Raw genomic sequence first — 23,843 nt, forward strand, 5'->3', positions numbered from 1 at the left:
ATATATATATATATATATATATATATATATATATATATATATATATATATATATTTATGTTAGCAGTGGTAACTATATATATGCACATATTTGTGTTATCTTATTAGTAATGACTAACTGCAATCAGTAGGGCATTTGGTCTAGTGGTATGATTCTCGCTTTGGGTGCGAGAGGTCCCGAGTTCGATTCTCGGAATGCCCCAACTTTTTAAAATTTATGGAATTTGTTTAGAGCTTCTAGTTAAATAGTGATTTTTATCCCCGTGTTATTACATATTTTCACTTTGTTATTTGATTATGCACATTTAACCTTCAATTATTTGAAGTATGCGGCTTTAATTTTTAAGTTAAGAAAAGTTGACTATTTAACAAAACAATTATTTTAAAATATAAAATAAATCGAAGTGTTATTAATTCTAAATGCTTGTAAAATTGTGTATGAAAAAATATGAATTTGATAAAAAATAAATGTTAAATATTTTAAAGATAGAAAGTTGTTAGAACATTCAACATCATTAATAACCTTAAGGAGTCTGTCCACCTACTAACCTTCCAAATGTAATCGTAAATAAAAAATAGAGCAATCAGAGAAGCAAATGCTCAATTTATATAATCATTTTAGTTGAATATTTTTGAAATAATATATAATTTTAATTTTATATACATAATTCTTCGTATCACCAATCCTTTATTTTATTTTCTAAATTTTCAAAAAATTATTTTGTTAGATAGTTATGTTTTATTAACCTCAAGGACTAAAATCGATATTTCGTATTTTAGCTGCTGGTGAGACCTAAAAATCTCCAATCACCCAAATACAACAAGCTAAAATGATGTTTTTACAGAAAAAGTTTTATATCAAGGATTTTTACATCCACAAAAAACAAAGAAAATCCTTTCAAAGAAAACATATTGTAAAATAAAGACTACCCGAAAACATTCCAAACATGGGCGTTTGGTCTAGTGGTATGATTCTCGCTTCGGGTGCGAGAGGTCCCGAGTTCGATTCCCGGAACGCCCCCTTTTTTTTTTTTGAGAAAAGTTCACTGCTGGGGAGAACTTTATAATTCAATCTCCTTAAGAGTATTTTGTAAAACAAACTTCATAATTTGATCTCCTTGAAAGTATTTTGTAAAACAATCAGCATCCATTTATATATGTTTACTGAGGTTCAAACTTATAAATTAAAATCTGGTTACATGAGGTAAGGACTAAGGAGTATCAGAATTCTATATTTGCAGATGAGAAATGGCAATTCTGATCACATAACTCACAACAGGAAAATACATTTTGAGTACAACTTAAAAGATGATAATATCCAAAATAGGGCATTTGGTCTAGTGGTATGATTCTCGCTTTGGGTGCGAGAGGTCCCGAGTTCGATTCTCGGAATGCCCCCCACATCAAATACAAATTTTTTTACATGCACAATTAAGTAGACCATAAATGGCTAACCTAGCTCAATTGACTAGAGATACAAGAAAACACACTTCATAGTTTCTTTCTGCAGTCTCAGAGTTATCATACAAATGCTATAATTTACCCTCCAACTTGTTAACAAAGGAAGCAGATAATATAAACTAGCACACAACCTCACTTTGTCATCTTGGATGACTTAGTGTTAACCTTATTGCAAGATTGTCTACAGGGAATATAAACAGTGGGTACTTAGTCTAGTCGTATGATTCATCGGTGCAACATTCTTAGTATTTTGTAAAAAGAATCAGCATTGAGATTGATGTTCTAAAATTGCAGCAAGTTCATCAGTCATTTATAGAACTAAGATTCAGAAAAATAAAAAAATAGAATTCACACTTGTTCACATGCTGACAATTTAATGCCACAGGAAAATCAATATTCTGTAAATTAAAAAAAAAAAAAGACCATTTGTACAGTCCAGACCTAACTTTGTTTTGTCAATGCATGTACCAAACCTTACCTAATGCTTGACTTCAAGAGCTCTTCATTGTTACCATTTATGTAAGCTGATCTCCAGTCAACTACAAAACTCAATCGACTGTCTTCATAAAACAAAATATGCAGGTAAAGATTATTTTTAATTCATGTAATGGAATGAGCACTTAAAGCTGAATATAAGAGTAAATCTAGATCTATAAGCTAAAAATTAAATTAATATATCATGAATACTTGCAATGGTGCAGAGTTGGGTTTGCCTGTTCAGTTTAAAGATCTAAAACTCCAACGTTCAACATCTAACTCCCAAAAGATCCCTAAATATGTAATGTTGGACAGATAAGTTCTCGAGTATCTCAAATATCACAAGCCATCATTTCAAATATGCTTAATGAAGTTGGTACATGGAATTGTCGTAACATCAAAGAATCATTATAGATACAAGGTCATTTACAGGTCAAGGAAGTGAACAATAACAACTGAGATCATTAATCAAGGAAGCTTTCTTAATTTCAAGTCAAAATAAGGAATGAAACGGATATCCACAGTTCATGAGCCATTTTCATTTCACTTGAGTGAAACAAAGAAGCATGAACTTCATTGTACCATGTTGCTTTGCACCCAAAATCGCATAACATGAGCTGCACCATTCCATGAAACAAGTGATAGTGATATAGCTTAACAAAGAAGGTATCCAAAAGAGAACAGGAAGTAAGAGAACCCAGAAAAAAGCACATGGTTAACTATCAATGCGATAATCCTTAGTTGGAGATTTTCTTTGCTTCAGCTATAACTAGAAAGATGAAGCTCAACCATGAAATGTTAATTCAGCTAACACCGGAGACCTGGCCTCATGTCGAATGACAGTTCTTAATCACTACACAGATCTCACGTCTTTTGCATTCCAGACGACCAAAGGGTTGAGTATGCTTGCATAGGATTGTAAATATAGAAGTGATAGTAACAACCAAAGCTGATAGCATCTATAGGCATTGAGAGAAGTAATCTGAGGAACTGCAGAGGCATATTATTTTAAGCAAACTTCTATATACACCTCACATCCAAATAACATGTACTCAAAGAACATTTTTTTTGATAATTAAGTACTCAAGAACATTTAAGCAAGCAAATGAAGATCATATGGTGTAAAATACGGATTATTTGAATTCTATATTACAGTAAGCAATGACAGTTGTGTGATCAAATAGTTGAAAAGCTAAAATACATTTGACTAAAATTCAAATAAGACAATGTCATCGATGGGCATTTGGTCTAGTGGTATGATTCTCGCTTTGGGTGCGAGAGGTCCCGAGTTCGATTCTCGGAATGCCCCTTAATTTTATATAAGTTTTTATTTACTCTAAGATGATTTAACTTTTCAAAGGCTCAAACAATGGAGAATGCTTATTTCACCCAGAAAATTATTGCATAAAATGGTACAAGCTCCAGACAACCAATATCAACTTCAAACTATTATTACCACTGAGGGACCAACAAGAGCTGGGCATTTGGTCTAGTGGTATGATTCTCGCTTTGGGTGCGAGAGGTCCCGAGTTCGATTCTCGGAATGCCCCCATCTAATACAACTTTTTAATTCATTTTACTTGCAACTCTGCTCCTTCACTCTATTTTCTAAGTGATAGTACATGCAAATTAAGCAGGGTCATTTATGTAACTAGGATTCAAAAGAAAAGAATTCACACTTGGTCACATGCTGACAATTTAATGCCACAAGGGAATCAATAATCTGTACCAAATGTTACCTAATGCTCGACTTCAAGAGCTCTTCATTCTTTCCATTTTTGTAAGTTGATCTCCAGTCAACTACAAAACTCAATCGACTTTCTTCATAAAACAAAAATCGCATATAAAGATTATATTTTTTCATGTTAATGAACAACCAAATGGCATGAGCACTTGAAGCTGAATAAGGTAAATCTAGATCTATAAGCTAAAACTTAATACATCATGAATACTTGCAATAGTGCAGAGTTGGGGGCTGGCCTGTTCAGTTTACAGATCTGAAACTCCAACATTCAATGTCTAACTTCCAAAAGATCCCTAAATAATTGTTGGACAGATCAGTTGGAGTATCTCAAATATCACAAGCCATCATTTCAGATATGCTTTTTTGCCATCCATTTTCAATTTGATAAAGCAGGCAAAACTTATAAGTCAATTTGGTACATGGATTTGTCGTAACATCGAAGAATCGTTATGTTTGATCTATAACAAGATCATTTACGAGTCAAGGAAGTTAACAATAAAACTGAGATCATTAATCAACAACACAGATCTTCCACAAAAATAAAGTTCTCTAAATTCAAGTCAAACGGATATCCATAGTTCATGAACCATTTTCATTACACTTTAGTGAAACAAAGAAGCATGAACTTCATTATTTGCATCCAAAATCGCATAACATGAGCTGCACCATTCCACGAAACAAGTAATACTGATATAGCTTAATAAAGAAGGTATTCAAAAGAGAACTGGAAGTAAGAGAACCCAGAAAAAGACCCATGGTTAACTATTCTTTTTGAAACTGGTAACTTTAAACCCATGGTTAACTATCAACTAGATACTCCTTGGGGGATATTTTATTTTCTTTAGCTGTAACTTGAACGATGAAGCTCAAGCATGAAATTTTAATTCAGCTAACACTGGAGACCTGGCCTCATGTCCAATGACTGTTTTAATCACTACACAGATCTCACAGGTTTTGGTGTGACCAAAGGGTTGAGTATGATTGCATAGGATTGTGAATATACAAGTGATAGAAGCAACCAAAGCTGATAACATCTTTAGGCATCAACAGGAGTAATCAGAGGAATTGCAGAGGCATATTATTTTAAGCAACCTTCTATATACCCCTCACATCCTAAGAAGCAAAGTACTCAAGAAAATTTAAGTAAGCAAATGACGATCATATGGTGTAAAATAAGGATTATTTGAATTCTATATTACAGTAAGCAATGACAATTGTGATCAAATAGCTTACAGAGCTAAAATACATTTGACTAAAATTCAAATAAGACAATGTCAACAATGGGCATTTGGTCTAGTGGTATGATTCTCGCTTTGGGTGCGAGAGGTCCCGAGTTCGATTCTCGGAATGCCCCTTGGTTTTGCTAAAGTTTTAATTTACTCTAAGTTAATTTAACTCACCAACTCCTTCATCACTAGCTGATTCTACAGTTGAGTATGTTAAGATATTTTCTACAACTAAAACACCTTTAATTGTGATGTTATGTGTCTTTGTATACACTATTTTAACATTGGAGGAGACCTTAGGCACAGGAGAATTTCATCCTCCTAGAAAATTATTTCATAAGATGGTATAAGCTCAAAACAGCTGGAGATGAAACTTCCAGCTATCATTTAGACTGGGGGACCAACAAAACAGGGCATTTGGTCTAGTGGTATGATTCTCGCTTCGGGTGCGAGAGGTCCCGAGTTCGATTCCCGGAATGCCCCTTTATTTTGCTTAAGTTTTTATTTACTCTTAAGTTGATTTGACTCTCCAAATACTCCTTCATCTGTAACTGACTCTACATTCGCCGTAGGAGAATACTTCCTCCTCTATAGTTGAGTTTGTTCAGATACAACCAACTTTAATAATGTCTACAATTACAGCACCTTTAATAGCATAGTATGCCCCTCTCTACATATATTATTTTAACAATGGGAGGGAGGAAGGGGGAGGATATGTTCTACTATGAACACTTAAAATTTGGATGAAAGAAAATGACCTTTTCAGATCTCTTATGTAAGAATGAAGATCTTTATAGTACTAAAACAATTGGAGGGAGGAAGGGGGAGGATATGGTCTACTATGAACACTTAAAATTTGGATGAAAGAAAATGACCTTTTTAGATCTCTTATGTGAGAATGAAGATCTTTATAGTACTAAAAACAAATTTGTAAAAGATCATAACACCGATTGACCCCAGGAAGGATCCCTCAGACACTGGAGAATGCTCATCCCTCCAAGAAAATCATTTCAAAAAATGGCACAAGCTTACAAGTGACATGAAACTTCCAGCTATTATTTAGATTGAGGGACCAACAAACAGCAGGGCATTTGGTCTAGTGGTATGATTCTCGCTTTGGGTGCGAGAGGTCCCGAGTTCGATTCTCGGAATGCCCCCAGCTAAAGTAACTCTTTTACTTCATTTTACTTGTATATCTGCTCCTTCACTCTATTTTCTAATTGATATATTAAAATTAAGCAGGCCATTTTACTTGTACAACTGCTCCTTCACTCTTTTTTCTAATTGATATATTAAAATTAAGCAGGACACTGATGGATAACCTAGTGTGATTTGCCAGAGATCTTACAAGAAAATACACATCAAAGTCTGCAGTCTCAAAATTATCATACCAATGCTATAATTTTATTCCTCCACCTTGTTAACAATGGAAACAAAAAATTTCAACTAGCACACACTCTCATCTTGGATGACTTAGTGTTAATCTTATTGCAACATTGTCTATAAGGAACATAAATAACTGGGTATTTGATCTAGTTGTATGATTCAGGGGTTGCAAGATTCTTAGTATTTTGTTAAAAAAAAGCATTCAGATTGATGTTCTGAAAATTCCAGCAAGTTCATCAGCCATTTATGTAATTAAGATTCAAAAAATAGAATTCACACTGGTTCACATGCTGACAGTTTAATGTGACAGGGGAATCAATAAATTTTTTAGTTTATTAATTATCAAGATGTAGGACCATTTGTACAGTCAAGACCTAACTTTGCTTTGTCAATGCTTATGCCAAACCTTACCTAATGCTTGACTTCAAGAGCTCTTTATTGTTCCCATTTTGGCAAGCTGATCTCAAGTCTTCACACAAAAATATTTGCAGGTAAAGATTCTTTTAATTCATGTTAATGGATAACCAAATGACATGAATCACTTGAAGCTGCATAAGGTAAATCTAGATCTATAACATACAGATCAATCCATCATGACTACTTGAGTGCAGAGTTGGGCTTGCCTGTTCAGTTTACAAAAAAGCAGATGTAAAGCTCCAAGGTTCAGCATCTTACACCCAAAAGATCCCTAAATATGAAATGTTGAACAGACAAGTTCAAGTATCTCTTCTATCATTAGCCATCGTTTCAGATTTGCTTTTTTGCCATCCATTTTAAATTTGACAAAGCAGGCAAGACTTAAAAGTGAAGTTAGTTCATGGATTTGTTGTAACATCAAATAATCATTATGTTTGATCCATAACACGGTCATTTAGGGGTCAAGGAAGTTAACAGTAAAAACTGAAATCATTAATCAATGACATAGAGATGTTGTGCAAAACCAAGGCAAAAGCTCTCAAATTTTCAAGTCAATATAAGAAATAAAGCCGATATCCATAGGTCATGAGCCATTTATATTGCACTTTAGTGAGAGAGAAAAAAAGCAGGAGCATTATTGTACCAAGTTGCTTTGCACCCAAAAATTATATATCATGAAAATTACTTGACATGATCTGCACTACTCCATGAAACAAGTAATGATGATATTATAGTAATAAATAAGGCCCAAAAGAGAACTGGAAGTAAGAGAACCCAGCAAAAAGCCCATGTTGAACTATAAATGTGATACTCCTTACTGGAGCTTTTATTTGCTTCAGCTGCGACTTAACTCAATCTATGAAGCTCAAACATGTAATATTACTCCAGCTAATGCTAGACACCTGGCCTCATGTCCAATGGAAGTTCTTAATTACTAGACATATCTCATGGATTTTGGATTCCAGATGACCAGAGGGTTTAATATGATAGCATAGGATTGTAAATATACAAGTGACAGTACCAACCAAAGCTGAGAGCGTCTTAGGCATCAGGTGCAGTGAGAATCAGAGGAACTGCAGAGGCATATATTCTAAGCAACAAGAACATTTAAGCAAGAAATGAAGATCATCTGGTGTAAAATATGGAGTCTTTGAATTCTTGCATTACAGATGAGCAATGACATTTGGGATCAAATAACTCAAAGGGGGAAAATACATTTGCCTAGCTCAAATAAGACAATGCCAACAATGGGCATTTGGTCTAGTGGTATGATTCTCGCTTTGGGTGCGAGAGGTCCCGAGTTCGATTCTCGGAATGCCCCTTCATTTAGATAAATTTTTTCATTTACTGAAGCTTAATTAACTCTCCAAGGGCTCATTCATCTCTTGCTGATTCTACAGTTGAGTATGTTTATATATTACAACCAGATATGGGAAACTTCCCCCTTTCTACAACTACTTCCAATGTTATGTCTCACTGTATACATTATTGTTACATTGGAGGATCCCCTAGACACAGAAGAATTCTCATCCCTCCTATAAATCATTTCATAAGATGGTACTCCAGACAACTGAATATGAAACTTCCAACTATCATTTAGATTGGGGGACCAACAAAAGCAGGGCATTTGGTCTAGTGGTATGATTCTCGCTTTGGGTGCGAGAGGTCCCGAGTTCGATTCTCGGAATGACCCTTGATTTTGCTAAAGTTTTATTTACTCTTAAGTTGATTTAACTCTCCAAATGCTCCTTCATCTGTAACTGACTCTGCAGTGCCATAGGAGACATTTTCCTCCTCTACAGTTGAGTTTGTTCACATACAACCAGAACAGATACAACCTACTTCAATAATGTCTACAATTAAAGCACCTTTAATAGCATAGTATGCCTCTCTATAGTCTATATACTTCATTTTAACAAAGGGAGGGAGGGAGAGGGAAGAAATGATCTCCTATGACTGCTTACACATTGAATAGAAGAAAATAACCTTTTCAGATCTCTCAAGTGTAAAAATGAAGATACCTATAAAACTAAAATCAAATTCGTGAAGGACCATAACACTGATTGACCCAAGGAAGGATCCCCCGAGTCCCTAGAGACTAGAAAATGCTCATCCCTCCAAGAAAATCATTTCAAAAAATGGTACAGGCTCTGAATAACTGACATGGAACTTCTAATTATTTCTTAGACTGAGAGACCAACAAACAGCTGGGCATTTGGTCTAGTGGTATGATTCTCGCTTTGGGTGCGAGAGGTCCCGAGTTCAATTCTCGGAATGCCCCAAATTTTCAAGAGCCTTTTTTCAAGCCTGTACTCTTGATAGTTATAAAGGATTTTTAGGCAAATGTTGGATATCCATTTGTGTTCTGGAAATTGCAGTAAGCACATTACGCATTTATGAATTCGGTAGGATTCCAATGATTAATGGTTATTCATCTTAGACAGTTAAAATTAATTAGTTTAGTAATCCAAAAAGTTCTAGAACTGATTCTTCTTTCTAGTGTATTTTAGTAAACCACATATATTGCTTGACTTGCAGCTCTTTCCAGTCTCCTGTTCAGTACATATTCTGATGTAAAGTCAGCCAAGTCAATCAGCCAAAAGTCATGTTTTTTTCAGATAACAACATTTAGGCCAAGATGCATCCTTATCAAATAAAGAAAATGGAATGGCAAGATTTGATGCTCTGGAAGCTAAATTTTCAGAACTACAAGATAAAAATAACAAAGCACGAGTGCTGGTAGTATATGGATTTGTGCTAACCTCTCTAGTTTACAAGTAAGCCGATCGGAACTCCAAAATTCAACATAGAACAACCAAGAAATCCCTATATACAAAAGATTAGATAGATTAGCACAAGAATTATCTCACCTATGATAAGGAAAATTTAAGGGTTTGCAATTTTCCCTTCAGAAACAAATCAAATGTTTGCTTTCCATCAAAGTTTGTTGATATTAGACATACAGATCAACAATCATAACAGAATTATTTAGCAGAACGGTGTTATTTTTTAAATTCATTTGATGAGGAGCAGAAAGGTGTTACTAAAAATCAAACAGTACATCATTTGACATTCTTTTTGGAAAAAAGCTCTCTGATTTCCTACTCACATTTGGAGTTAAATTGGATAATGCTAGTGATGAGTCATTTTATTTCAGTTTACTTGAGCAACGGCGCATCATTTCTACAGTCCAGACATAATTATGCTTTGTCAATGCTTACACTAAACTTCACCTAGTGTATTGACTTCAAGAGCAGTTTGTTGTTTCCCTTAAGTTAGGTGTTTTGATCACAAGTCAACTAAGACACTCAGCCAAATGTCTTCATACAACAATATTTCCAGGCAAAATGCTTTCTATCCACTCTCATGGACAACCAAATGACATGAGTCACCTAAAGCTGAATAAGGTAAATCTAGATGTATAAGCAAATAATTAATACATACCTGCAATAGTACAGAGTTGGGCTCGCACGTTCAGTTTACTGATAAGATCTGAAACTCCAAAATTCAGAGTCAAACTTTCCGGGGATACCTGAATATAAAATGCTAAAACGGGTAAGTTCAAGTGTCTCAACTGTCATCAGCCATCATTTCAGATATGCTTCCCATTTTTGCCATCTGATATCAAGGGTTTTTTGCCTTAATCACTGATGATCAACGGCTCAGAGGTCTTTCACAAAATTGAGGCAAGAGTTCTCTAGACTTTCACGTCAAAATGAGGAACTAATGGGTATCCATAGTTCAAATACCTATTTTCATTTCAATTAAGTGAGCTAAAGATGCATGAACATCATTGTACCATGTTCTTTTGTACCAATTCACATACCATGAGCTACGCCATTTCATGAAAACAAGTGAAAAGAATCTAAGATAAGGAATAGCTAAAAGAAAATTGGTAATAAGAGAACCCAACGAGAGAGCCCGTGTTTAACTACAAATGTGATATTCATAATGTAGTGGAAGCTTTCTTACTTAAGCTGTGACTTACTCATGCAATACTGATACAGCTAATGACAAAATCCTGGCCTCATTCCATTGACAGTTCCCAATCACTAGACAGTTTCAATGGCTTTTTTATTCCAGATGCTGAAAAGGTTGAGAATGATAGAAAAGGACTGTAAAGAGACGAGCTTCAGTAACAATGAAAGCAGATACAATCTTTAGGCACGAGAGCAGCACAAATCAGAGGAAGCTGCAAAGGCGTCATATTTTAAGCAACCCATCTGAGTATCTAACCATCTCACAACCATCTCCCATATCCAAATGGGAGCCAGCAAAAGTACCAAGTGAAATTGCCTCAACAAAACAATTTTTTTATTTCCGGAAAGATCCCTTAAGGCTCAAATGGGACAACTAGGGATACTTCATGCAAATTGTAGGCTTGGAAAACCTATTATCGTATCCTAAAACAAGCATTTCTACAAACAATTAAAACAAATCCTAGACAAAGGTGTGCAAAGAAATTTTCATTAAGTCTCATCACACATGGCACATGTTAGATTAGATGGGTCCCTTCCAACTCACAATCAAGAATAATTGAAACGAAGTCGCATAAATCAAACCAATACCAAGTAGTGAGCAAAGAGTAAACAAATGACCAAGTGTTACTAATAAGACCATTTCTCTCAATGTTATCCACTTCTGCAGCAAAAATTCAGGAGGGATATTCCATAAATTTGACAAAGACTCACATGAAAGAGTCTAAATAGTGGTTTTCAGAAAAACAAGTTATACAAAGAGAGCAATCAAACAAAAACACATTTTTATTCCCTATTAGCTACTAACTATCCCTAAACACACCCGGTTCAAAAAAAATACTTTTTTCTGGAAAAGAACTGTGGCTTACAAAAACCAAAAGCTTTTTGAAACCAAATACAAGGTAAACCTAGGGAAGTACAAAACAACAGTAAATACTAATAAACACAACTAGCGATATTATACATGCAGCAAGTACTAATTCAAAGGAAAAAAATGTCAAAACCTTATAGACTAAAGATAAAACATAGTATTCTAAAGTATTATCTTATTAATCACTTGGAGAACTAGTGATAATTTAACATATCAGACTACGAATCACAGGAAAAATAAGAGACAATCCATTTTAAGGGTTCACGATTCAGCCATGGGATGAAGATCAAAGTTACTGTGAGGCAACAGGCTTCATATGTAGATTTTGTTACCACATGAAAGAATCTAAACATCTAATTGGTAAAATCCAGGAAAAAACCAAGTACTTTTTAATACATTAATTCTAGTAAGGTTGCATTTTTATTTCCTAAAAGGTTCACATATATGAGAGCTCACATGCTAATTGTAACAGCCTGGTAAACCGTTGCCATGAGGCAGGTGCAAACTCGGCCCATTGGCCTCCTCACAAACAATTCTCCACCCTGGACACCACCAACAGTGAAGATGAACATGTGACCTTGCTTTGAAGCTTATTAAGAGAATCCAAGCACACAATTCAAGATGCTACAGGCAATAAGTGAAGTAGTTTAAGATTTTAATAACCTTTTTGGATGCTCTTATGCCCCTGATGTGGAATGCCATATATTTCTGGCACAAACCACGCTTAGTTCCTTCTAACAAGTGGTTAGGGAAATATCTGATATTAATGTTAATCAAACTTAGAAGTCCCCATCAGAAAATGAATTCTACATTTGCTAGTGGGAACTCTTAGTAACTGCAACACTACAAAACCCTGACTAGGATATTGCAATGTGTCTACTTGAATACAAAACCTAACAAGTAAATATGTAATATAAGCAAGAGCAGATAACTATTTTTTCAATTCAAAAGTTGACATAAAAAGTGAGATACCTTGCAGAACCCCGACTTGTGATGAAAAAACAAAACCATTTAATTTCACAAATTTGCGAAGAGTATGAACACACAAAGAAATGAACAGAAATATTTGGAAGCTAAATCACAATATAAGCTACTCCCTCCATCCCAATTTTTTTCATTTTTTTAAATTAGTGTGGTGTACAGGCTAGTTGTCACACACCTCAACTAATTCCACGGGGTACCTGCCAACTCCCATCAGCAACAGGAACCATGTAACTCTATTGACCTCATTCCAATTTACTCTTCATATTTTGGGAATATTTGATAAAATTCCGCCAATGATACCATTCTATAAAACTTCAACAACTTTAAGAAGTTCAAATTGACGAATCTATCAAATTCTATCTTTTGAATGGTTTTCAATCAAATTGATTTCTTCAACTAATAATTAGATATATTTTTTCCTCTAGGAGGCAAGTCAAATAAACACGTTAAACTCCATATCCTACAAAATATAAGTACTAGAATACTACTTTCACCCCGAAGAAATAAGAGTAGTAAGCAAAGCAAAATAAAGCGAAGTAACACTCAAACACGAACAATTAGGTCACACTTCGAACTTGTAAACACAAATTAACAAACAAATTGGGCTGTAATAGAGTATGAATTCGACAATAATTTATTGAAAAATTAAGGAAGATGAACAAACCTGAAGTGAATAATCACAGCCCTATTGGGACCTCGGAGTCGGAGAATGTTCTCAGCAATAAGCAGAGAATTTTTAGTATAAAATTACAACTCTTTAAATTATTATATTTTTATTCTTAATTTGCCGTTTTGCGCGCGCATTTCTAAATTTTCTTCTCTTTTTTTCCTCTCTGTGGGAGATATTATCTTTTTGTGAAGGCTTAAAAGTCGAATTGTAGTTTCAAAAATGAAAAATCTAAACAAATTTATATATATTAATTCCTATTTTTTTTGTATGTTTATTATTACTTCATATCTGTTATAAATATAAGCTTAGAATAATATAATTATAAAGAGAAGAATACAAGATACGGAGATAGAAGAGAACTTTTCTTTCTTATTCAAGTGTGTCTTCTAAATGGTGAGTAATATTTCTATTTATAGTTTTGAGATATCACTTTCAAAAATCATCCAACTAGTAGATATACATAGTTATTCTAAATGATTTTATCACCTTGTAAGCATCTATACCTTAATTTAATTAATTATTGAATAAACCCAATAGATAATCCACGTAATACACAGAATTTAAAACAATATCCAAATTTTTTAAATTTTTTTTCATTATTAATTTTTGGTGATAGGTGATATTTTATCAAATAAATTGCAAAATATTTTTTTGACCAAGACAATTACTATTTAAATTGTTAACATAATTATATAAATAATAATTTGATAAATTTAGATAAAGATAAAAATTAAAATCATATAATTTAATTCAAGAAGTTGATAAAATGATAAAAGTTACTGGATATACCCCATTTTGAGGTTTCCGAGATGTATTTGTCAAGAGAATATATACCTCTGTATAGGTGTAAGGAGTAGGTTTTTTTTCTGTGGTTATGGTTTGAAAATTCAATAAATCATAATTTGAACAAAATTGATTAAGAAAATTGATTTTTTTTAATTGGTTTAATTTGGTTATGTTTGGTTTTAAATTTTAAAAATCGATACTATTTGGTTTGATTTTGATTATACTAAAAAAAGGCATAAATAATCAAATCGAATCGAAAAATTATATTCATAAACTTTATAATTATTTACATATTATTTATAAATAAAATATAAATATTTTATTCAACTTTAATTAACTTTGTGGTTTAACTTTATCATTTTATCAAGTTCAAGACTTAAATTTTAGCTCAAATATAACAGCTTCAAGTCAAGTCCATCAAAATCTATTACTTTAGTCTCTACCTACCCTACTTTACATAAGATAGTCATATTTTTTTCTAATTAAACTTTGTTTATATAATAATAATTATTGTATTACTTAATTGAATCCACATATATAGTTTTCACGTGGATTGTTCATGTACTATGTGCTTGTGTCTATCGAAATACTTCTATCTGAATTTTTTTTTAACTCAAATTAAAAAATCGTCAATTATTTTTTTCGTTTGATTTGGTTTTATTTTTTATTTTTTCGTTTGATTTGGTTTGGGAGTCACAATTAAGAATTTGAAAATTCTAAATTTTCTTTAAAACCATCCATCAATTTTGTTAGGGGTTCACAAATTAATATACAACTATTTAATACTAATTTATATTGAAGTAGAGATAAAAATATCACAATAAAGAAGCAAAAAGGCTAATTTGTGTAGCCTACAACCAAAGTAATACTAAAATTTATATTCTATTTATTAGTCCTAAATATATGGAAAGAAAGTATATCAAACATAAGTAAAAATTAATGCAAAAATGATTGCGTCTGCCGGGAGTCGAACCCGGGTCTATTGCTTGGAAGGCAATTATCCTAACCGTTGGACTACAAACGCTTGCCTGCTATACATTTTCAGGAAATAAATTTTGACCCAGACTACTCCTCCAATATGTATTCGTTTTCGTTCCAATTTATGAGACGAAGTTTGATTAAAGAATAAGTATATAAAATAAAATAAATCCGTTTTTGAAGTTTATAATCTAGAACAAATACAGATCTCATAATTAAAAGTACAATAAGTCAATAAAAATATTAAAACTAAATTATTTATAACCATAAATATAAAAATGAATCATAATTTTGAATCAAATTAAAACTAAAAAAATAAGGTACCAAAAGAGAAGTGGAAGTAAGAGAACCCCAGCAAAAAGCCCATGTTGTATGGACTATGAATACTCCTTACTGGAGCTTTTATTTGCTTCAGCTGTGACTTAACTCAAAAGGTAAAAATTGCTTTATTTAGCACTCAAATGCCAACAATGGGCATTTGGTCTAGTGGTATGATTCTCGCTTTGGGTGCGAGAGGTCCCGAGTTCGATTCTCGGAATGCCCCAATTTTTTTACATTTCTTTTGAAGGCAAATGTATGTTTGTTTTCCATCAAAGTTTGTTGATATTAGACATGCAGATCAACAATCATAACTGAAATATTTAGTAGAATGGTGTTACTTTTTATTTATTTATTTGATGAGGAGCAGAAAGGTGTTATTGAAAAAATCAAACATTTGACCTCGCTTTGAATTAGGGATCAAGGGTGTTTTGCCTTTGATCACTGATGATTAACCGTTGCCATGAGGCAGGTGCAAACTCGGCCTCCTTTCAGACAATTCTCCACCACCAACTTACAACTGAAGATAAACATTTGAACTCGCTTTGAAGCAAATTAATTAAGAGAATCCAAGGACACAACTCAAAATGCTAAAGGCAATAAGTGAAGTAGTTTAAGATGTTAATAATCATTAACATAATTCTATAAGTAACAAGCTGAATAAAAAATTAAAATTATGTAATTAATCTAATTCAAGAAGTAAAAGTTACTTAGACATGCCTCAATATAATATGTCTATTGTGATGCTTACCAATTTAAGGGCTTGCAATTTAGGAGGAGGCTTTGTGTGTGGTGGTGGGTTGTTATAATTTACTTTGTTCAATATTTTTTTTTTACTATTGATTTATAATTTTCATACAGTTTTACTCTAAGCCTCTTAACTTATCAAGATTTTGAAAGAAAAATAGTAGAGTTTAAACCAATAATTTAATGTGAATGCTAGTGAATAAAATGCAAGAAAGTAAAACTTGGTTTCTTCTATTTGTATAAAATAATATTTTTTTACTAAAACTTTCTATCATAATAATATTTTTTTGGAAAAATTGTATAAATGGAGTACCTAGGGTTTGATTTAATTGTGCTCCATAGCAAACGTTAGCTAAAGTTTGTCAGGCGTCTCTCTCCCAAAAATCTCGCTCGCCACTCTCCATTCTCGCTCGCCTCTCTCGCTTTATACACAAAAGTGTATAAATCCTGATTCTGTTTTGTATAAAGCGAGAGAAAATTGTATATACACATGCAAAAATATATATCTTCGTGTTATACACTTAATTATACAATTTACAAACATTTTACTTCAAATATTGCAGAGAAAAAGGCCAACGAATTATACAATTGCAGTGAAATACAATTTTCTCTAGCTTTATACAACAGAAGTGTATATATATTGTGTTTCTGTTTTTGTATAAAGCGAGAGAAAAACATATATCTTCTTGCTATACACTTATAATTATGCAATATACATACATTTTAATTCGATTCAATTGTATGCAAAGCAAATTTTATAAAAATATTGCAGCGAAATAGGCAGCGAATTATACAATTGTGCATTATACAATCGCAGTGAAATAGGATAGCGAATCATACAATTGCAGCGAAATAGACCAGCGAATTATACAATTTAGGTCAGCGAATTATACAATTGTATATGTATAGCGAATTATACAGTTTTATGTTTGCTATGGAGTGCAATTATGCAAACTTTGCTATAACATATAAATATAAATTTTTTGTTTGCTATATGTGAAAGTTGCCCTATTTTTTTTTACTAATCATGATCCGCGTGTGACATACCCCACGGGCCACGGGCTTAATTTTGACGTAGAGTAGGAAGCATCCGGGAAACAACACCATATTTTGTTGTACATGCCATGCAATATCTTCCTCAGCCTACATAAGCATATAAAGACAACAAAAACCTATCTAGCTTATCCAATCCCTATTTTTGTTTCAACTCTATAATATAAAGAAAAAAGAATGTGGTAGAAGCTAAGCCTAATTAAGCCTGTGTTTTCTAGCTATAGTATAGTATTAAAAGATTGATGAAGATGTGGGACTATTTGATGGTGGTTATTGATGGAGTGAAGCAATTCGTAACAACACTATGGGAATTGCAAGAGATGAGATTCTCAGCCATATTTGATGACTTGAGCTACATTGTTATGAACATCATTACGGCTGCTGTTTCTTGTATTGTTCACCAACATCATCAGCATCTCTCTAGCTAGAATTTTTAATTTATTAGGTGTGCTTGTTTTTATGAATATTTGTGAGGCTTGTTAGTAGCATATTGCTCCTAGGATGATTTCAATATTATATGTTCTGGTGTATTTAAGGAACAACTAAATGGCTTTGAGAACGATAGTAAGATGTACCAGTCCAGAGAATATTTACATTTTACCCTGTATAGATATTTGGCGATGTTGTTCATGATCATGGTTAAAAAATCAAATTGAACGACAATTCGAATCAAGCCGATTAAGAAAATTGATATTTGATTTGGTTTGATTATGTTTGGTTTTAAATTTTAAAAACTAATGCTATTTGGTTTGGTTTTGGATGCACTTAAAAACTCGCAAAAATAATCAAATCAAACAAGAGAAATTATATATATATAAATTTTATAATTATCTTTCTATTCATAAATAAATATAAATATTTTATTAAATTCAACAAAAAAGAAAGAAAACTGCTACAAATACATTAGAAATACTCCATAAGACAGAGTTGAAAGATCAATTTCGTTTCAGTTCACAGCGGATCCAAACACGATTTAAAAGCTCTTTTTGTTGCGTTTTATCCGTACAATTGTCTTTCAATACTTTGAAGGCGACATCTTCCAAAGAATAATAAGTATAGTTGTTACTAGTGTTGAAAGTGGGGAAGAAAACTGCATTATCCACATTTACGTTCATGCCACAAACACCAAAAGATGAGGCTTCGCTAGTGAATAAAAGCCAATTTTTGACTTGTTTTACTAATTTGACTATTACGTTGCTTGGAAAGTATAGTTCATAAACATGAACATCATATTGTGGTGTCACAACCACAGAATGTAGCAAATATTGATCATGTTGAACTAAAAACAAACGGCAAGCACCACAAATAGTAGGAGATGAATATTGGTGGGAAAGTTGATGGACAAACCAGTAAGGGGTTCCGTCTTTAAAGAAGCCAAATACACCAACATCACCTAATTGGCTCAGGACACAAAATTCTTCACCAAAATAGACCGGACTACAAGATGAAGGTGGGAAGTTACCGTTCCTTATGATAGTAGTCCACTTATCATCACCTTGTCTCAAATATGAAATTCTAACGTGAAGCGACATGAATAAAGCTATACCAAAGATTACCCATGCAGAAGACTTAGTTGGAGAAGCTGAGAATGACATAATGTCACAAAAATATTCATCTGCTTTTTGTGGGAGATGGATTATTTGCTTCCCAGGCTCAACTAGGAAGAGAGACTTTCCCTTAGATACAAGAAGCCATCCATCTTTGGCATACCGAATTTCACAGCCTATTAAATCGTTGTTGCTCATATAACAGTTGAAATTTCTAAAAGGATTATAGAATGTGCACAAACCATCATTTTGGTTTAGAGATAGAAGCCACATGGAGTCTTGATCATAACAAGGAGTCGCATCATCATCACCATCAACAACCACTTTCCAACGTAATGGAGGAGCAATAGATCTCCATAATTTACACACCAAGCGAAAACTCATGTAGGATGCTTCTTGAGAAATTAGATAACGAGAAATTTTCTTTTGAAGGTCTTGAGAAACACGGATGCAAATGTTGCTGTCTGCAGCAGCAGGCTTACTATGAATACCAGTACCGGATGGACGCTTAGTAGTAGTGTTATGTTGAATTTTGGCCCTTCCTGACCTGAATAAGTTACCAAAAAAAATAATCAAATGTTATGAACAATATTCACAAACAGACGATGAAATTAATTAATTAATTACCTGGCGAATAGACGAACCGAATTGTGAGGAATATAGGCACGAAATTGCTTAGTTGTTGAGAAGCTTTGATCGCCAATGTCGAAGGCATATACAGTGCGTTGATCATCGCACTGTGTGAAATAGACCCCATTTTTTTCTTGAGGTAGAGATGAAGCAGTTGCAGTAGAGAATAGGTGACTTATAAAAATGATAAATCCGTCCAAATTGAATACTCTGTTGAATTGATCTGTTTCAAAATCGGCCTCCCAAATCTCAAAAATGGAAGGTGATCCGACTCTTTGTTGAACTAGAAACAATTGGTGTTGCCACGATATCAAGTGTCTGTTTCGATACAAAGCAGAGATATCTGTTGGTGCCCTGAATGTGACAGGGGAGAGATGAGTCGTTTTAGTTGTTTCAGGGAACATTTGTATTATGCCTAGCTCCCCATTGTGGAACATAACGCATATTTTCTCACCGTTACAGAAGGTGACTGCGTCTAACAACCAGCTATCATCATAAAGTTTTACTTTTACCCACTTTTTATAGCAAGGAGGACCACAAATTAGACAATAGGGTTCTCCGTAAAAGAACAGAGAGACGTTGCACAAGTATTGATCGTCATAGGGAAAATGTTCTTGTGTTGAAGGGGAAACAATACACTTGAGAACCTTTGTCATCCAGTGATGGTAGTAAGAGAAATTAGGGAGCATGATTTTGGTATGACATTTGAAGTTCCAAACAAAACATACCCAGTTGTCAATGAAAAAACCCCAATCGTCCCAACGAGCCAAGCAGTTTCTGCCTATCTTGCTAAGATCAATTTGTTCCTTGGAAGTGACCGATGACAAATATTTTTTGTCCTCCTCTTCAGCCCTTACTGATGGCAAATAGTACTCCATCTCCATGATTATCTTTTTGACTTGCTTTATTCAAACTTTCACCTTCTCTTTAAACAGTGACTCAATTCATATACTAGTTGTTTCCTACTACAACTAGACAACTACCTTTAGGGAAACATATGCTTTTCTTTAATTCCATGCTCATGTCAAATGTATATATATATATATAGCCAAAAACAAAAAAAAAATTTAAAAAGATCAAATTCATCTGTGGTCTCTTAAAGTTGACACCAAATTACACATAGACACCTCAAATGTGCGATGTTCATTTTAAACACATCATTTAGGGCTAAGGAGAATAGTTAGCTAAATTAAGTCTCTCACGTGCTATTATTGAGTGTATCACACTCACTTTTACGGCAAAAAGTGTCTAAATGATACAATGAGACCCAACCTGAAGTATCTAAAATAAATATCGTTCAGTTAAGGTGTTTAAGTGAAATTTGATTCCAATTTTAAGGGGTTATCGATGAGTTTGACCAATTAAAATAAAACACTTTTTGAATTTTATTAGGATTCTTTTTACATATTTATTACTTTGCCGAAAATAACTACTCCATCAGTTTAAAAAAAAGATGACTTAGTTTGACTTGAAACGAAGTTTAAGAAAAGAAAAAGAAACTTTTTAATCTTGGTTATAAATTAAAGTTATATCAAATGTACCAAAATATTCTTTAATCTCGTGGTCTTAAACATGCCACGCCACCTAAAAAATAAAGTATAAGTATTACCAAAAAAGAAAAGGAATTATTCTTTTTTCAACAAACTAAAAAGAAAATAGGACATTCTGTTTGAAAATAACTTTTTGTTTTCCAAAAATTAAGGCAGTTTTAATGAATTTTTATTTTTCAGAAAAAGATTCTTTTTTTCCTTTACCAAAATAATACTCCTTCCGTCCTTCGACACGGTAGTACTTGTTCTACTAAACATAAGCTACTTCCTAATTTTGTTAGGATTCTTATTACATTTAATTGGCTTATAATTTTCAAATTGATAAATAATAATTTGCGAAATATAGTAATTTTAAAATTTAAATATATCAAAAATTCATACGATATAAATTTTTTTTTATAACAAATGCGTGTGAAAAGTATATAAGAGTAGATATTGCTTTTGTAGTTCAAAGTTTTGAGTCAATTTATGCACAAACCAAAATACTCTCATATTTGCCTTGAGGGTTGTCAGGAATATTAAGGGGGCACCGGGACTTGGCCTTCTAATGTACCTTGAAGGTCTTTTGTGACTCAGATTGAGCAGGATGTCTTCAAACCTTAAAGTTTGTTACAGGTTACCTAGTTAAGTTTGGAGGTGCCTTTGATTTTTTGAAAGTCAAAGAAGCAAGACATCATCTCTGGAAGTTCAACTGAGGCAGAGTTTAGCAGCATGTCATCAGTGGTAGCTGAATTGACAGGGTTGTTTAAAGAGCTTGGGATAAGTATTCATCAGCCAATACATCCTCAATGTGACAGCAAGGCTGCCGTTCAGATAGCTCACCGTCCAATATTTCATGGAAAGACTAAACACATAGACATTTGTGAGAGACAAGATAGTGCAGGGTATGATGAAAGACTCAACATGTTCCCACCGAAGAACAACTTGCTGATCTACTCACTAAGAGCCTTGGGAATTAAGCAGCAACATTGTTTTTCAGTACTTTGAACGCGACATCTTCCAAAGAGTAGTAGGTATAGTCATTACACGTGTTGAAAGTGGGGAGGAAAACTGCATTATCCACATGTACGTTCATGCCACAAACAGCAACAGATGAGGCTTCCCTACTGAAAAAAAGCCAACTTTTGACTTCCTTTACTATTTTGACTATAACATTCCCTCCAAAATCTAGTTCATAAACATGAACATCATGTTTTGGTGTAACAACCACGGAATGTAGCACATTTTGATCGTGTTGAATTAAAAAAAAACGGCTAACACAAGAAATATGAGGTGAACATTGTTGAAAAAGTTGATGGATAACCCAGTAAGGGGTTCCGTGTTTTAAAAAACCAAATACGCCAACATTACCCTTTTGGCCTATGACACAAAATTCTTCACCAAAGTAGATCGGACTAGAAGATGAAAGTATGAATGTTAGCTCACTGTCCCTTATGATGGTAGTCCATTTATCATCCCTTGTCTAATCCTAACTTGAAAAGAAGTTTAAAGAAATTATACCAAAGATTACCCAGGCAGAAGAGTTAGTTGGAGAAGTAAAAAGGCTAATTTGTGTAGCCTACAACCAAGTAATACTAAAATTTATATTCTATTTATTAGTCCTTAATATGAAAAGTATCAATAAATTAATGCAAAAATGATTGCGTCTGCCGGGAGTCGAACCCGGGTCTATTGCTTGGAAGGCAATTATCCTAACCGTTGGACTACAAACGCTTGATTGAAATTTATACTTAGACATTTAATTTGTTGCATTATCTTTACACAATTTATATGGTGAAGTTTGATCACACGATAAAATATATATAAAAAGTAAACTCCGTCATCTCATAATTAGAACTTAAAGTTCGGTAAAATATTTAATTAAACTAATTTATAACTATAAATATAAAAAGGGAAAAGGGTCTGATATACCCCTCAACTTTGTCATTTAGAGCTGATATACCCCTTGTTATGAAAGTGGCTCATATATGCCCCCACTTGTAAACAAATGGCTCACATCTACCCCTTTCCTCTAACGGAAATGAAAAAAAAAATAATTTTAATCTAAATTTTTATTATTTTTTTCTAAAAAATATAATCCCATATGAGTAAATTTAATCCTCGTCAAATTTATTTTTTTTTACTTTTTTTTGTTTCAATGACTAATTTATAATTATTATTTTGATAATCAAATTTATTTATGTTTCACTAATATTCTTGTAAAACTTATTGTAGATGACCAAATTTTTTCTTTGAATACGAAATTAAATTACAATACACAAAAAAATGGTTTAATTTTTTTCTTTAAACTAATGAATGAAAGAAAAAAAACAAAATAAGCATAAGAAACTCAAATAATTATAATAAAAGAAGTCAAAAAATAATTTATGTATGAAAAAATTTAAAATATACCTTGAACTTTGATAGAAGAATCATATATACCCCTAAATAATTTTTTTAAAAAATTAGAAGTAATAAATATAAATTTAAAACTAATCTTTTAACTTCCGTTAAATGAAGGGTATATGTGAGCCATTTTGTAACGGCAAGGGTATATGTGAGTCGTTTATATAGTGGTAAGGGCATATATGAGCCACTTTTATAACGAGGGGTATATCAGCTCCTAATGACAAAGTTGAGGGGTATATCAGACCCTTTTCCCATATAAAAATGAATCATAATTTTTTAAAACAAACTAAAAGGGAGAGGTAAAAAAATGTCACTTTTAAATAGAGAACAGATTGAGTAGTAATTCATGCCTCCAATCAACAAGTTAATAAAAGGTTGCAATTGATACTTAGTTGTCGTAGTTTTCAATTTTAAGAGTCAAACAATATAAATTTTGACCAACATTTTAAGATGTACAATTTCATTATATTTTATACAAGAGAAATTACAAGTTATAATACGTGAGAGTCAAACAATATAAATTTTGACCAACATTTTAAGATGTACTATTTCATTATATTTGATACAAGAGAAATTACAAGTTATAATACTTTCAATATAGTTTTGAATTGTTAGGTTTTAAAATATCTAGTGC

General features: G+C 32.9%; 1 protein-coding gene, 1 long non-coding RNA gene and 14 other non-coding genes across 22 annotated transcripts; 12 read left to right on the forward strand and 4 right to left on the reverse strand.

Annotated features, from left to right (window-relative positions):
• Positions 1-129: 129 nt before the first annotated feature.
• Positions 130-201, forward strand: TRNAP-UGG. Its single transcript has one exon. It is a non-coding gene; the product is annotated as a tRNA-Pro (tRNA).
• A 747-nt stretch (positions 202-948) lies between these two features.
• TRNAP-CGG lies at positions 949-1,020 on the forward strand. Its single transcript has one exon. It is a non-coding gene; the product is annotated as a tRNA-Pro (tRNA).
• A 305-nt stretch (positions 1,021-1,325) lies between these two features.
• TRNAP-UGG lies at positions 1,326-1,397 on the forward strand. The gene has a single exon. It is a non-coding gene; the product is annotated as a tRNA-Pro (tRNA).
• Positions 1,398-2,260: 863 nt separating this feature from the next.
• Positions 2,261-13,399, reverse strand: LOC107009753. 7 transcript variants are annotated; one of them, XR_003579698.1, is made up of 6 exons: positions 13,207-13,399; positions 10,699-10,796; positions 10,155-10,242; positions 9,473-9,536; positions 3,677-6,981; positions 2,261-2,927 (listed from the first exon to the last, which is right to left on the reverse strand). It is a non-coding gene; the product is annotated as an uncharacterized LOC107009753 (long non-coding RNA). The 7 variants fall into 7 exon arrangements; XR_003579704.1 differs by having other exon boundaries at positions 2,261-3,974; positions 6,705-6,981; positions 13,207-13,395; XR_003579694.1 differs by having other exon boundaries at positions 2,261-3,974; positions 13,207-13,388.
• TRNAP-UGG lies at positions 3,175-3,246 on the forward strand. The gene has a single exon. It is a non-coding gene; the product is annotated as a tRNA-Pro (tRNA).
• Positions 3,416-3,487, forward strand: TRNAP-UGG. The gene has a single exon. It is a non-coding gene; the product is annotated as a tRNA-Pro (tRNA).
• On the forward strand, positions 4,964-5,035 carry TRNAP-UGG. The gene has a single exon. It is a non-coding gene; the product is annotated as a tRNA-Pro (tRNA).
• TRNAP-CGG lies at positions 5,319-5,390 on the forward strand. The gene has a single exon. It is a non-coding gene; the product is annotated as a tRNA-Pro (tRNA).
• TRNAP-UGG lies at positions 5,993-6,064 on the forward strand. The gene has a single exon. It is a non-coding gene; the product is annotated as a tRNA-Pro (tRNA).
• Positions 7,960-8,031, forward strand: TRNAP-UGG. The gene has a single exon. It is a non-coding gene; the product is annotated as a tRNA-Pro (tRNA).
• TRNAP-UGG lies at positions 8,332-8,403 on the forward strand. The gene has a single exon. It is a non-coding gene; the product is annotated as a tRNA-Pro (tRNA).
• Positions 8,920-8,991, forward strand: TRNAP-UGG. The gene has a single exon. It is a non-coding gene; the product is annotated as a tRNA-Pro (tRNA).
• Positions 13,400-14,950: 1,551 nt separating the features above from the next.
• Positions 14,951-15,022, reverse strand: TRNAG-UCC. The gene has a single exon. It is a non-coding gene; the product is annotated as a tRNA-Gly (tRNA).
• A 426-nt stretch (positions 15,023-15,448) lies between these two features.
• On the forward strand, positions 15,449-15,520 carry TRNAP-UGG. Its single transcript has one exon. It is a non-coding gene; the product is annotated as a tRNA-Pro (tRNA).
• A 2,463-nt stretch (positions 15,521-17,983) lies between these two features.
• On the reverse strand, positions 17,984-20,260 carry LOC107028507. The gene is made up of 2 exons (XM_015229598.2): positions 19,269-20,260; positions 17,984-19,188 (listed from the first exon to the last, which is right to left on the reverse strand). Exons 1-2 carry the CDS (start codon positions 20,153-20,155, stop codon positions 18,030-18,032), a joined length of 2,046 nt encoding a protein of 681 aa, XP_015085084.1. The 5' UTR covers positions 20,156-20,260; the 3' UTR covers positions 17,984-18,029.
• Positions 20,261-22,462: 2,202 nt separating this feature from the next.
• On the reverse strand, positions 22,463-22,534 carry TRNAG-UCC. Its single transcript has one exon. It is a non-coding gene; the product is annotated as a tRNA-Gly (tRNA).
• Between the last annotated feature and the right edge of the window lie 1,309 nt (positions 22,535-23,843).

The sequence above is a fragment of the Solanum pennellii genome, chromosome 1, assembly GCF_001406875.1.
Source record: "Solanum pennellii chromosome 1, SPENNV200".
NCBI classification, from domain to species: domain Eukaryota; kingdom Viridiplantae; phylum Streptophyta; class Magnoliopsida; order Solanales; family Solanaceae; genus Solanum; species Solanum pennellii.

What these genes read in the sequence shown, in the direction of transcription:
- LOC107028507 (XM_015229598.2), bottom strand. Translation starts at nt 20,155, where the DNA reads ATGGAGATGGAGTACTATTTGCCATCAGTAAGGGCTGAAGAGGAGGAC. An exon ending in TCGGTTCGTCTATTCGCCAG is followed by an intron (nt 19,189 to 19,268) that starts GTAATTAATTAA and finishes TAACTTATTCAG; the next exon opens with GTCAGGAAGGGCCAAAATTC.